Source organism: Oryx dammah, unplaced genomic scaffold (genome assembly GCF_014754425.2).
Source record: "Oryx dammah isolate SB20612 unplaced genomic scaffold, SCBI_Odam_1.1 HiC_scaffold_1, whole genome shotgun sequence".
In the NCBI taxonomy this organism is placed as follows: Eukaryota; Metazoa; Chordata; class Mammalia; order Artiodactyla; family Bovidae; genus Oryx; species Oryx dammah.
This window is the reverse complement of record NW_024070185.1, coordinates 9442825-9457541: the sequence shown is the minus strand read 5'-3', so window position 1 is coordinate 9457541 and position 14717 is coordinate 9442825. Positions and strand designations below refer to the sequence as shown.

The 14717-nt window shown below is 55.5% G+C and overlaps 1 protein-coding gene across 1 annotated transcript in view; it reads right to left on the bottom strand.

Moving 5' to 3' along the window:
• Positions 1–229: 229 nt before the first annotated feature.
• The window catches only part of KIF13B (kinesin family member 13B), a 211078-nt gene continuing 196590 nt past the window's right edge, over positions 230–14717 (bottom strand). Inside the window, exons 38-40 of the mRNA XM_040235363.1 lie at positions 11680–11742; positions 7132–7978; positions 230–4378 (exon numbers count right to left, since the gene is read on the bottom strand). Coding sequence (XP_040091297.1) covers positions 4092–4378; positions 7132–7978; positions 11680–11742 — 1197 coding nt within the window. The 3' untranslated portion in view covers positions 230–4091. The remainder of the gene's footprint in view (positions 4379–7131; positions 7979–11679; positions 11743–14717) is intronic.

The following is a 14717-nucleotide window of genomic DNA, read 5'->3' as shown; positions in this document are numbered from 1 at the left end:
GACTGGCCACAAAACCACATACGTGACAAAGACCGCCGGGCCCAGGGATGTGTGCTCAGGGGACCTGCTCCTGCCCTGAGCCTCCCCTCTTCCAGTCTCCATGCTGAAAAGCCCCACCCCATCACTCAGAACCAGGCCACCCCGGCCCCTGGGGGACAGTCTGGAATGAGCCCAAACACCCCTGCCTTGGTGGGGAAAGGGGAAAGCAACAAGAGGACCACGGACGTAGGCAGGAGATCATCTGGTTTTATTACAGGCTGTTGGTCATATGGTGGGAAGGCATATAAGGTACAAAATTACAGATGTTTAGTTCACTATACAATACAAATCATTAACTCTTTACATTACAGAGTCTTTGGATTTTTCTTAACTCCCATTTCACGTGTAGGAAATCAACACTCCCCCAATCAAAATCACTTCCTTGTGTGAACCCATCATATTTACAGAACTCCACACAAACAGAGGCTCCAAAACGCCCCCAACACGATTAATGAGCAGCACGCAGAAGGCACAAAGGGTTCCTCCAAGAACGGTGCACACAGGGACAAGGGGGTTGGGGTCTCAGGCTGCACAACCTGTCCTGGAGGTGAGGAGTGACAGACAGACAGATGGAGCGGTGACCCTGGGAGCTAGGAGATGTGAGAGCAGGCAGGCCTCTATCAAGGGCGGCTCATCTTAGCCCAGAAAACCTCCCAATGGTTTCACAGACAAGGGAGCTTAATCCAAGAGGAGGGAGAGGAAGGAAGGGGCAGCAGTGCTCCTAAGCCTTTCAGACTCCTCAGGGGCCATTCACAGCTCACTAAGCACACAGGGCCCTTCCTGCCAGCCTCACCAACCTGGCTCAGCCCCGCAGCTGGGCTTTCTCACCCTCCTGCTCCCTCTGGGCATCTCGGTCAGCCACCCCCACTGCCTCCCCCCACGGTCCCCTGGGGTCTGCAAAGCAGGCAGCCCCCGCCCAGCCTTGACCTGTCCTCAGGCAGCCTGGGGTCCCCGCGCCACACAGCCCCCACCACTCCTGCTGTCTTACTAAATCCCAGAGCCTGACTGGCTGACATTTAAACTGAGGTCTGTCAGCAAGTCGAGGACAGAAGACAGAGGGAAGGGGGAGCCCCTCCCTCCTGCCCAAACACTCTCCAGCCACACCCTACCCCCCAAAACCTCAGGCCACTGCCCTGCCAGCAGCGCTGACGGATGAGGGTGCCTGGGGCGGCCTGCGTGTTGACCTGGCCACGGGGACAGCTCACCAGGAGGACCAGTGACGTGGCCTTCCTAGCACAAGCATGGGCCCAAGCTCGCTTCATTCTGAGAAAACCCCAGGCGAGCCGGGGGCTACAGACTTGAGAGCAGCAACAGAGTTCTCCTCGCGGGAGGGAGGCCCACCTCTGCACACAGGGGCCCTGGCCACTGGCCCCCGGACCCAACGGCACGAGGCCAAGGGCTCTAAGGAAATGCTGCCTCACTGGGTAGGGACACCAAGCCCCAGTGAGTGCAGGGCAGGGCTGGTGGGAGATGCTCAGGCAGAGGGAACTGGGGATGTTTGAAAGGCAGGCCCCGGGAGAAAGGGGGGTGAGGCCTCCAGGGACAACAGGGCTGGAAGGAACTGACCCACATCACCCAAGGCTCCTCTCAGCCTCCGCAAGCTCCAGCCAAAAACCTGCTCAGGGCAGGCCCTGCTGTCGTTTCACCCACTTTAGCTCAACCAGCAACAAAATGAGTGCAGCCCCTCATCCCCCAGCTGACCACCCCAGGCTGGTTCTGTGAGGCTGGGACACCCGTCGCGGAGCAGATGGGCCCCAGCAAGTACTGGGCTCCGTCCATGAGGATCACAAACACCCCGACCACTTTCTGGTTCCCCACATTGTCTCTGCAAGTGTGGGGTGCACGACTTTCTGCCCCTGGGCAGCTCACGGAGACTCTGGGAGCAAGGGCCGCCCTCCCAGGGACAGGAGGGTGTCCACGGAGGAGGATCTCACACTGGAAACAGATCTGAAGGAGAATGTCTATGCTGGGAAGGAGGTTGCATAGAAAAGCTGACACAGAATTAAGAGCACTTAGTTCAGGCACACGCCTTGCCTGGCAGGGGTTCCCCCAGCAGACCAGTGGAGGATAGAAGGGAGTGCCGGGGGTGGGACCCCCGGCCCCCTGCAGACCTGGGGCTCCGGCAGCCTTGGCCCCGAAGGAAGGAGACAGGCTTCCTGTGGCGGAGGGCAAACCACCAGCCTGGAAGCTGCACCCGAGGAATGAGGAAGATGCCTTCTGCCCGGGTCAGGGCACCTGTCATGGGGGAGCCCCCCACCCCTCCCCGGAGCCCCCGGCCAGCTATCCGCTGGGGCAGCAGATGGGAGCAAGGGCACACCGGGCCAGGTCACTAAAACCTGCAGACTCCGCGCCCGGCTGCTGGGCCCTGTGCGCGCGGAGGTCTAGGTGGGCTGGGAGCCGCTTCTCGGGGACACAGAAAGAACCGGGACAGGGAATCAGAGGCTGGGGCTCCCATACACCGGAAAAACCAGTAACTCTCCTTGGTTTCAGCCTGTTCACTGTGAGAACCCTTCCAGTTCCCAAGCTCGGAGTATTTGTTGAGACGAAGAGGTGCAATCTTAGACTCCCGGGCCTGTCCCCCATTCTAAATCGGGCCAGGGCAGCTTAGGGTGATGAGATCTTGTTCTGGGCGGGCGAGCCCAGAGCTGGCAGAGCCTGCACATGGCTCCATCCTGTCCCGTGGTCCCAGAAGCACAGCAGGAGCACGTGAGACGCCTTCAAGTGAGGGGCTTCATGTTGCTAGAGAACCGAGTTTTGTTGTTCTTTTTTTTCAAGCTTTCTGGCTATCATTTTTAAGAGTCTAAACATGAGAACTGAAGAGGCAGCCTAGAATGCTGTGTGCAAACTCCAGCTCCGAGCTTCCACCCCCGACTACACGGTGTCCCTAAATCTTGCTCACAGCACAGGCCCAGTGGCTCCCGCGATGACAGGCAGGGAGGCAGCCAAATGTTCATCACCAGGCCACTGACCACCACCTTGGTAATTCGAGAAGCACTGATGGAAAAAGGGCTCAGGGCCAGGGCTGTCTGGCCCATGGCTCCTAGAGGTCCCAGGGGTGAACCCCGCCAGGCTGCAGCCCTGGGCTGAGCGGGCATCAGGGCACAGAACTGCCATGAAGCTCAACTGGTCTAAGGACCCTCCCAGACCCCGAACTGCACCAAGGAAGGCCGTGACACCTCTGAACACAGAAGCACAACCACCACCTCCTCCCGTTTTTGCTGTCAGCTGAGAGTAAGGCCACTTGTGCATCTGTGTTTAAGACACAGGGAGGAGCTGAGTGTCCTCTGGCCCCTCCAGGAACCCCCATCCGAGGCAGCAGGCTGGCCGTTCCGCAGCGGTCACGGAAGCCAGTGATGTGCAAGGTGGGCCCTGGGCACCAGTGCTGAGCGGACGATTGTGGCTCGCGAACAATTTTAGATTTTGAAAAAATAAATATAAATAAATATATTCCAGGAACTCTGTGAAGGGAATAAATGGCAAAGAGAGAAAACTTTCCAGGTACAAAGACGCTGAAACACCCACAAAGACACCTCTAAGAAACCCCATGGAAAGAAAGAGGGAAAGAAAGGGCAGGCCTGGGGCCCAGGCACTTAGAGGAGCTGGCACTTGGGGGTGTTGGGGGTAACTGGGGTGCAAGCCAGGACTTGAGGCGCTGAGGGCCACCTCCATGGAAGTGAAAAGGCACTAGTTAACAATTATGTTTTAAATTAAGAGGTTAACGGGGTCACCAAAACAGAACAAAGAGCAACAGCAGCCGTGAGCGGGCAGCCCCAGGCCCAGGGAGACCGCGGGGACCTCACCCGGGGCTCCTGAAACCTTCCACCTGAGGTCCAGCTGAGATGCGCCCTCACCCCCTGGGGAGAGGGCGAAACGGGGCGGGGTGGAAGGGATGGGAGGTCACCTGCCCCACGTCACCGTGCAAAAAGCATTCCTGGCCTGTCTCCAGGGAGAGCGGCTGGAGGGGCCCCCAGGACTGTCCCCACAAAGGCTTGGAGGGGCCCGGTGCCCTCTGCCCATCACCCCGGAAGGATGGGAGGCAACTGCCCCGCTGCTCAGCTGGCCCAGGACTTGCGGTTCTCGGGGTTCCCATGGCCGCGCTCGGCCCGCAGCGCCGTGCCCTCAGTCTTGGCCAGCGCTGCCGTCAGCGAGGCCAGGTTGGTGGCAGAGCCAGAGAGCAGGCCACTCCTGCGGGGCTCGGGAGCACCCTGCAGACGGAGCCCGGCGCTGCGCCTCCGTCCCATGCCTGCTGCCCTGTGCACGCGGCCCGGCCTCACCAGCAACCCGTAGCCGGGGTTGCACTTGAAGTACTGCTTCCCGCCGATGGAGCCGTCATTCTTACCTGCAGAAAGAGAGGAAGATGTGGAGGTGGTTCCCAGACCCAAGGGACCCCTGTGCGCCCGAGGAGCTGCGCCCCATGGAAGGCGTGGGGCCTGGGCAGTGCCTTCCAGGCAGCACCAGTGGTCACTGCAGACAGATCCCAGTGGCCTCAGACACAGTCAAGGCCTGGCCACTTCTGATGCCCACGTGCCAAAGCAGAGCCCCCTCTTCCCCCTCGGCACTGACCATTTTCAATCTGGACAGTCAAAATGCAAACCAAGCAAGGAGGTTATGAAGTAGAATGATTATTTTTTCTAAATCTATTGGATGGAAACTGGCAAATTACCAAACTGAAGCTAGAGAGATGTGCTTCCCAGGTGGCTCAGTGGTAAAGAATCCACCTGCCATGCAGGAGACTCAGGTTTGACCCCTGGGTCAGGAAGATCCCCTGGAGGAGGAATGGCAACCCACTCCAGTATTCTTGCCTGGAGACTCTCACAGACAGAAGAGCCAGGCTACGGTCCCCGGGGGCGCAGACAGTAGGACCCAGCTGAGAATCTAGACAGTAGCGGCTAGTGAGCTGCCACCCTGGTGTGCCAAGGTACGGAGATGTTTCCTTCATACAAGCAAACAGAAAATGCTTTAGGTGAAGCACAGCCCAGGGCAGGGGATGAGGACTCGGTCCCTGATCCCTACATGTCCACCAAGCTTCCACTCAGGGAACAGCTGCCCTGCCCTGGGACACACTGGCAAGAGAAAGGCAATCAGGCCGGCAGAGCTCAGTGTGTCGGATGCAGAGAGCCCCCCGTGTCTCCTCAAGAGAAAGTACGTCCACACAAAACTTGGATGAGTACTCCCCGCTGCCTCACTAGCAATGGCCAAAAAGTGGAAGCAACCCAAATGTCTATCAACTGACAAGTGGATGAACACCACGGGGCATCCTTACAATGGGGTTGCATGGGCCATAAAAGGAACAAGTGCTGGCAGGCCGCAACCAGCTGAGCCTGGGGCGCTCGAGAAGTGAAATGAGCCAGCCACAGGAGCTGGGGCCTCTGTGACTCCATGAATATCGAAGTCCAGATTAGGACCTTTCATATCAATCTTGACAAACAGTATAGATTCATGGTTTACCTGGGGCTTGGGGAGGGGAGTGTCTTGCTAATCGACATACGGCTTCTTTTGAGGGGGGGATAAATCCATTGTAGGTCCATCTAGTCAAGGCTATGGATTTTCCTGGGGTCATGTATGGATGTGCGAGTCGGACTGTGAAGAAGGCTGAGTGCTGAAGAATTGATGCTTTTGAACTGTGGTGTTGGAGAAGACTCTTGAGAGTCCCTTGGACTGCAAGGAGATCCAACCAGTCCATCCTAAAAGAGATCAGCCCTGGGATTTCTTTGGAAGGAATGATGCTGAAGCTGGAACTCCAGTACTTTGGCCACCTCATGCGAAGAGTTGACTCACTGGAAAAGAGTCTGATGCTGGGAGGGATTGGGGGCAGGTGGAGAAGGGGACGACAGAGGATGAGATGGCTGGATGGCATCACGGACTCGATGGACGTGAGTCTGAGTGAACTCCGGGAGTTGGTGATGGACAGGGAGGCCTGGAGAGCTGCGATTCATGGGGTCGCAGAGAGTCGGACACGACTGAGCGACTGAACTGAACTGAAAACCCATTGTAAAATCAGGTTGCACAACTCTGGAAATAAAGTACGAACTGCTGAACTGTACCCTTTAAACTTCTGGATTTTTTTGTTATGTGAACTGCATCACAATAAAACTATTTCCAAAAAACAAAAAAAAGCCTGCAGTTCATTTGCTATATACAATGTAGCTAGACCTAGAGGGCATTATGCTAAGTGAAATAAGTCAGATAGAGAAAGACAAATATCTCTTAAGTGTGGAACTGAAAAAATAAAACAAAGGACTATAACAAAACAGAAGCAGACTCGGACAAAACAGAAGCAGACTCGCAGGTGCAGAGAACAAACGGATGGTTACCAGCTGGAGAAAGGGAAGCGGGAGGGGCAAGACAGACGTCTGGGATTAAGAGGCAAAAGCTACTGTGTATAAAATAGGCTACAAGCATACATCTTATGGCACCTGGAATACAGCCAGTGTTTTGTAATAACTTTAAATGGAGTATAATCTATAAAAATTTTGTATCACCAGTTTGTACACTGGAAACTAATACTGTAAATCAACTGTATCTCAATTTTTCAAAAACACAGGAAAGTAATTCTTTAAGCCCTGCCCTCAGTTTTTCTGCAAACGATGATGTCTTGGCTTGGAGGTGAGCCGTTCTATACAGGAGACTCACCTCTCCTTCCGTCCTCCTGCTGGGGGCCCAGGAGCCTGGGGGTGTCTGGGGAACACCTGAGGCACCTGAGCCTCCACACGGGTGTCAGACTTCGCAACCTGAGCTAGCACAGCACACAGAGCTGCTATGACAGTTCAGATGCACCTGTTTCTGGGACTAAAAACTAAACTCCAGGATTTAAATTCATTATCGAATTAATATTTAGTAGCTTTCAATGAATGTCTTAAGTTTCTGACAAATCTCTGCAGGTTATAAAAAGAGAGAGAATCTGACTCTTAAAACACTTAGGAGAGCCTTATCTAGAGAAAATTCCTGATTTTGAAAAGTGGTAACTGCGGGGCTCAGAGAGGTCAAAGATGTGCCCAAGGGCATACACAGGTGCTAGGCAGCGCCCACACTTTTCAGCTAGACTGCAGCGGGCATGGGGGCAGGCACCCGTCCCAAACTAGCATCACTCACCTGAAGGTAAGTCCAGCTCCACTCCAACCCAGGTGCCCTCCTCAAAGTCGGTGGGTCCCACGTATCTCACGATGCCCGTCTTGTTGGTGCCCACCGTCACATATTCTCCTTCCTTGAGCCACTCTGGGACCTCACTGGCTTCTTCAGAATCCGAGGAGACTTCCAGCTTTCCCAGGGCCTGAACCCCAGCGCCGCCATGCCCCAGGTCCCCTGAGGCCGGTGGGCCCTCCGCTGTCCCCGAGGGGCCGCCGGGGTCCCCGCCAAGCATGCGCGTGAACGACTTCAGCTCCGAGGTCCGCACCTTCTGGATCCTGAACGGAGAGGCGGGAGCGGGCGGCTGGAACCGGGGGTCTGAGGGCGGCGGTGGCCTGGAGACGTTGGGTTCTGGGCCGGCAACTGGTCTCCCCTGGGGCTGGGTGTCCTCTGGCTTCTGGGGGGCGGCAGGGTAGCTCCCGCTCGCCTGGCTGGGTGGTGGCAGGCCTGCTGCCTGGTTCTGCTTCTCTGCAGACGCCCCGGCTGGAGCCAGGGCTGCACCGCTGCCTGGTGTCTTTCCCTCCACCGAGGCGGCCGAGGGCTCGAGGGCGGCCAGGCCGGGGCCCGGAGGGGTCGAGGCCATGGCATCCAGACCTGGGCCACAGGCGTCCGACAGGGTGGCGGTGGAGACGCTGTGTGAGAAGTAGCCGCTGGATGCTTCGCTCAGGGGGCTGGGGGGCCCATCCCCACCCTCGGGGGCCGGGGAGGTGGGTGTCACTCTCAGGGGCCCATCACAGGTCTTGGGCACAGGGGTGGCTGGTGGGGCCACAGGCATGCTGGGGGCCACGCGCAGCCCCCCGTTCTCCCGCTGAGCCTGGAAAGGGGAGAGTTCAAAGTTAGGCATTCCTCCTGAAAGCCTCAAGGCCAATTCTGCTGTCGGTGGAGACAGACAGCTCTGATGGTGGGATTCGAGTGGCCTTCCAGCAGGGCGGAAGGTTCCCACATCAGCTCTCCGTGCGACCTCTGAGCACGGATAACAGACGCCAACAGGCTGCAAGCCACTGCTGCCCCTCCCTGCCCTGACCCGGGCTGAGCAAGGCAGCCCCGAGTGCCCCTCATTGCCGCCCCCTTCCATAAAGCACAGCTCCTAGAGCTGCCTATGACAGTATGGTTTCTAGTTAAGAATTACACATTTGGTCTTAAAAGTCTTGTTTTTTGGTACAGAACTCCTAAAACCCCTGGGGTTTCCCAAATGCTATGAAGGTTTCCTGATACTCATAACAAGCCCCTTACGACCACATCTAAGTTTATGTTGGAAAACCCCCAAGGGAGAGGCTGGTTGCCAAGGGGACCAATCACATGACTAGAAGGGTGTACGTTTCCATCCCATCCCTGACCTCTGGGAAGGGGCTGGAGGCTGACTCACTCACCAGTGGCCAACGCTTTAATCAACCATGCCTATGTAGTGACCTCCACAAAACCCCCACAAGGAAAGGGTCTGGAGAGCTTCTGGGCAGGAGAACACATGGCGAAGGGGGCAGAGCTCCGTGCCAAGAGCGCACGGCAGCGCCTTGCCCTCCCCTGCAGGTCTCTCCCAACTGGCTGCTCCTATGTTGCATCCCTGTCTAGTAAACTGATAGTCTAGTAAGTAAAACACTTCTCTTGGGTTCGCTCCAGCAAATTCACTGAACCTGAGGGAGGGGTCAGGGGATCCTCTGGTCTGGAGCCCGCAGGACCTGGTTCTGAAGTGGGGGCAGTCTTGTGGGGCGGAGCCCTCAAGCTGCAGGGATCGGATGCTGTCACCAGGTAGACAGGGTCGGGGCAGAGTTAACTGTGGGACACCCCTGCCTGGTGGTGGGAACGATGACGTGGGGCGGCAGCTGGGCAGTGTGGTACAAGACGGGCAGGAGAGCCTTCACATAAAGCACGGCGCATGTGAACGCCCGACTCCCTCTTACACCTCCTGCACTCAGGCCCGGAGCTCCGCACTCTTGGCAACGGACCCCCCGACCGGCACCAACTTCCTGGGGACGCTGAGAGGATAGATGGAGGCCAGCAGAGCACGCTGCTCCTGCAGAACTGAAATGGTGGCCTCCGCAAGGGATCCGGACGTGCCAGAGCACAGCTCGTCAGGAAGCAACAACCCCGAGGCCTGCGGGGCCAGGAGGCAGGGCAAGAGGAGGGACAGAGGCTGCCTGCAGGCTGTACCCTTCCCCTGAGAGGCTGTCTTTCAAGACGCTGCTCGAGGCTGGTCTCACGGCCCGCGTCAGGGTCACCGATCCTGGAGACTCGTGGGCCGAGGAGCAGCCAGCCCAGCAAGCAGGGCTGAGTGAGGCCAGAGCTGCGCTGGGCTCCCCGCCTCTCAGCCCTGGGGCTGACTCCAGCAGAGCTCCACAGGCCTCGCTGCGCTCTCGGGTGTTCCTGCCGTGGTAACTGCAGCCACCGGAGAAGGCGGCAGATTATCTTTCTGTTCCTGATGCACCATGACAGGGAATGGGAGACAGAGTGGGAAGCGGGCTGTGGGGCGAGAAGGGTGCTCCTCAGAAAAAGAAATATGTTCTCAATATTTACGGAAAGATTATTTATCTTACAGGAATGGCCATTTTCCATTTGAAATACAGGATTTATTTGAACTGGGAAACAGCTGAGATCTATAAGTCTCTTACAGTTACTTGGCTTAACTCAGCAGTTTGATAAATCATGCATTTTCACGTGAATTGTCATTTATATTCCTGTCTCTGGAGGCCTTCCTTCCCCCACAAGGCACACTCTCAGGGTACGAAATTAACGGCACCTCTTGAGATTAACAACCCATTTTTGTGATGGATCTCTGGGCTGCAAAATTTACTAAATCCAGTAGATCAATAACTGCCACCAGCATAAATACTCTAAAAGACGAGGCAATCCTTCAATCATTTTTCTTTCGCAACTTGTACATGTTTTATTTATCCTTTTCCATTCTATTTTTAGTCTCACTGACCAGGCAGGGAAGAATACACAGCAAAATTTAGGAGACTCTGAAATCTGAACAGTAACCATGGTTCTGACATAGTCCACAGTTCCCTGCTCCCTGGGGATAAGGCCGTCCCCCAGTTGCAGGATCTGCTGAAGGAAAAGACTTACTTAGTCCTGGGGAGTGGACGGCCCAAGGACAGTGCCTCAGAGCCCCATCAGCTTCTACTCCATCAGCTTTCACTGTGTCCTCTCATGTGGGCCAGAAAGGACTTACTTTACGATGAGGCCCAGAGAGGCTATTCACCCAAAGCCTCCAGTAAGGGAAAAGCCGGGGATCAGAGGTCAGATGCACAGCGACAGGAAAGAGGAGATGGCGGGGGCGGGGGGCTGGAAGGTGAGCTCTGATTACCCCGGTTCTTGGTTCTTTCCCGCTGAGCCAAGCGCAGCGCTGACCCTTCCGCTTTGGCACTGTGGGTTCCCACTCAATTGGAGTTGCTATGTGAGTGGGAATCTCCCTACCTCTCTGGGTCATAGTTTAGCACAGACATTTCTAAGGCTGCCGGAAAGCCTGGATCTAAGCAAACCCTCAGGGAAGCACCCTCGTGTAAGGGTCTCCCTTTGCCCCACTGGCCTAGGAGCCCCAGTTCTGCCTTGAGAAATAATCATTAACCCGACTCATGGGGGCTTGGGCGGGGGCAGCTCTACTTTTGGTTAAACTCGTGAACACCTAAGACTGAAATGGGCCGTACAGAAAGGAGTGAACTCTTGGACATCTGAATTATCTTTCAAATTATTTGGCCTCTTTTGCTCCTGTTTTCAGAGAAGGCAATGGCAACCCACTCCAGTCCTCTTGCCTGGAAAATCCCATGGACGGAGGAGTCTGGTAGGCTTTGGTCCATGGGGTCGCTAAGAATCGGACACGACTGAACGACTTAACTTTCACTTTCATGCATTGGAGAAGGAAATGGCAACCCACTCTAGTGTTCTTCCCTGGAGAATCCCAGGGACAGGGGAGCCTGGTGGGCTGCCGTCTATGGGGTCACACAGAGTTGGACACGACTGAAGTGACTTAGCAGCAGCAGCAGCAGCTCCTGTTTTAATAAATAAAAAACTTCCTATGGAAGACACAGCATCTCCTCAGAGGATGAACGGCACAGTGGGAGAAAATAGATTTGCTATTCATAAGATGAGAAGTGCTGTTCATCTGTGGGAGATCATAAGAGATGATTTTCTCCCCCAGCTTAGCGTCAGTCTTTTCACGCTGATATCATGAATCAGAATAAAATGTAAAACTGAGAATTAAGCCAACACTTGGGATAAGGAGATGGTTCTGTTTATAGAAATCGCCTCTGCCTAGCAGTGGGCTATTAAAACAGCAGACTACATTAGCAGTCAAGCACCTAAGAGTTTAGCAATCATATGATTAACAAGTTGAAAATAGAAAAGTATAACAAGCAAAACAGAGAGGGAGAAGACAGTGACCTACATTATAGTTCATTATCGAGACGGGAATGCTAAAATTAAAAGCCACGGGTGTGGACTCCACAGTTACAGCACTGGGGCCACCCACCGTATGTGGGACAGCCACAGAGAAGGCACCACCCGGCCCGACCAACTCACCTCGGCCATCCTGGGCGACCCGACGTCCGGAAGGGCCGACTGCACCATGATTCGGGGCACGGGCTGAGGAAACAAGAGAGCGAGTGGGCTTGGGGCTCGGGGGAGCAGGGCAGACAGAACCAGAGAAGCCTTCCTCTGAACGGACGGGAGAGCTGTCAGGAGAACCCACCCAGAGGGAACTTCTACAGCTTGTAGGGAATCTGACAAGTCACTGCCTGGCAGGGCTGCCAGGGGCTGGGCAGGGATGCTGTGCTGGAAATATACAAAGCCAGGAGCAGAGTCAGTGGCCCAGCCCCAGCGACACCGGACACGGGCTAAAGACAGTAAGGAGTTGGAGGTGCTGTCTTCTCTTGCACACGGCACGTGTTAGCCAAGAGCTATATCTGTACATGGAGCTCTCTGGGTGGCTCAGTGGTAAAGAACCCCCCTATTAATGCAGGAGATGTGGGTTTGAGCCCTGGGTTGGGAAAATCCCCTGGTGAAGGAAATAGGAATCCACTCCCACATTCTTGCCTGGGAAATCCCAGGGACAGAGGAGCCTGGCGGGCTACAGTCCCTGGGGTCGCAGAGGTGGACACGACTGAGCGCGCGTGAGTGTCACTTATTATCTGTGCCTGGGAGCATGCAGGGCCTGACAGAGATGTGACCGGACAGGAAGGTCGGGACAGGCTTCAGGGGGGGCGGAGCACAAACCCAGCCTTGCCCAGCCAGGGAGATCCCGGTCCAGAGGAGCGTGGGCGGAGCCGTCACAGGCAGCGCGGGGGATGAGGACGGACGCCAGTGTGGCTGGAGCAGAGAGGGACAGGCATGCGAGCAGAGGCTCTGGGGTCTGAGCCAAGCTCCTGGGCAATGGCGAGGACCCCCAGAGCTCCTGGGCAGAGCGGGCAGGGCGTGAAGAAGACCAACCTGCTGGTGGAAGGCAGACTGGCTGCAGAAACAGTGCAAGAATGAGGCGGGCAAATGACAGGCGCCAACAACAGAGCAGGGCTGACGGGATAAGAGCCTGAATTGATGCGCTCAAGTGATATCACACGAGTGGAGCCGGTTCCTTACAGACATGTGTCAAGGAACAGCTGTTTAAAACAGAGCTAAAAAACACACAAAAACTAGCCCCAGAAGAAAGAAAAGTCGGGAGGAGGATCTGGTAACCCTGAAGGAGTCAGCAGCTGCTGCGTTCACAATGGCAGGTGGGCACAGAGCAGACGCAACCACCTTGGAGAACCCTGGGGGCCTGCCACGCTCTGCGTTTATTTCCCCGACCAAGGTCGGGCCCCTTCCTGGGCCTGCCTGCTCTGAAGTGCAGGTCTGGAGGTCACCTCAGAGAGCTTGGCTCTAAGAGGGCTCCGTCCGGGCCAAACACCTACCCTCAATCCCATTTCACAGGAGGAGTCAAAGATGAGGGTCGGGGTTTGTTGCCACACGGTACCTTGATCTATCTAGTCTACCTGGTCTGGGAACCTTTCCAAGTCCCTTCCTCCAGCCCTGAGCATCCGGTTCCTCCCAGGTCCCAGGTGTGTCTGGGTGCCAGGCCTCCTCTGATGTCATGACTCCCCAAGAGTCTGCAGGCATGAAGGCTGACGCCCCAAGTCTTGCTTCCCTTCTAGCAGCCCAGACTCTTAACTGAAGGGAGAAAACTCCATCTGGAACAAAAGAGCCCACAGAGAAGGGTGTCGACCTACATTCATACACCAAACAGCTGCGTTTTAGCAAAGGTACTGCTACAGCCCATTGTGCTGTGGGACAGCCTCTGGGAGAAAGGTGCTAGAAGCGAATAATTCTGCTAGGGGTACGGGAGCAGCAGCAGCATCTGAGAAAAAGGCCGAGAGACAGTGAAGTGGGCCATGGCAGGAGATATAGCCACACAGCTGGGCAGATGTGGGGATAAACTAAGGGAAGACGTGCTCTACCCTGCAGACACGGGGGGGCACCTCGGGGTGAAGGCCCGGGAGAGCCAGGGTCAGACATGGGTTTGAGAAAGAGAGTGGAACAGAACCAGGCCTGAACCCCCCAGCCTCTCCCTCGAATCCCTGACCAGGAAAGATCCCCACGCCTCCCACCCGGCTCCAGTCACACATCTTGCCTGCCTCGAGCCTCCTTTCAGGGATTCTCCGTTTCAAGCACATACCCTCCACTCTGTCTTACGGTCCCTTCAGTGCAGGGGCTAGTGCCTTCATTTTTACCCTCCCCATTGTGTCCGAAGCCCCCCACGAATGGAAAGGTGTTCAGACCCTATCTCTCAGTAAGGGCATAAAGAAAGTCTGTTAAGCTGGAACCCCAAAATACTTACATTCTTCAGTTATATCTTATTTAAAACAGACAAGATTGAGATGAAACATTCTCCTTTAAAGCACAAAAACGTAAAAATCCCACCAAGATGGAGCTACAGCCACCCAGGATGAAACCTTTTCTATGTCCTCCTAAATGGGGTAACAGAAAAATATACTTTTCTTTATGATTCAGAATTATTTTTTAAAAATCCAGTAAATGCTTGGGAAAGTACCTGCTTGACTGGGATGCAGTACTGGAGTCCAGCGGGGCCACAGGGCTTCCTAAGGGACAAGGCCTCAGTTCCGTGGCTCCAGGCTTCTATGCTGAAGACCCCACGCTTCCCTCACTGTCCCTCATTCTCCACAACCACTTCTTTCCACAACCCTCCCCCACCCCCCGCCACAACCACTTCTTCCGAGTAGCTCAAACAGTAACGAGTCTGCCCACAATGCAAGAGACCTGGGTTCGATCCCTGAGTCAGGAAGATTCCCCTGGAGAAGGACATGGCAACCTACTGCAGTATTCTTGCCTGGAGAAGTCCATGGACAGAGCAGCCTGGCGGGCTATACAGCCCGTGGGGTCGGAGAGAGTCAGACATGACTGAGCAACTAACACTTAAACTTCTTGATCAGGCAACAGATCTGCTCTGTAGAGACATCCGCCCAACCCCTAGATACACCTGTGTCCTCAAGGTCTGGATGGACCTTGAATGGACCCCAAATGGCTGGAACCTATGTCAACAGTAAGATCACATCAGGTCTGAGTGGGTC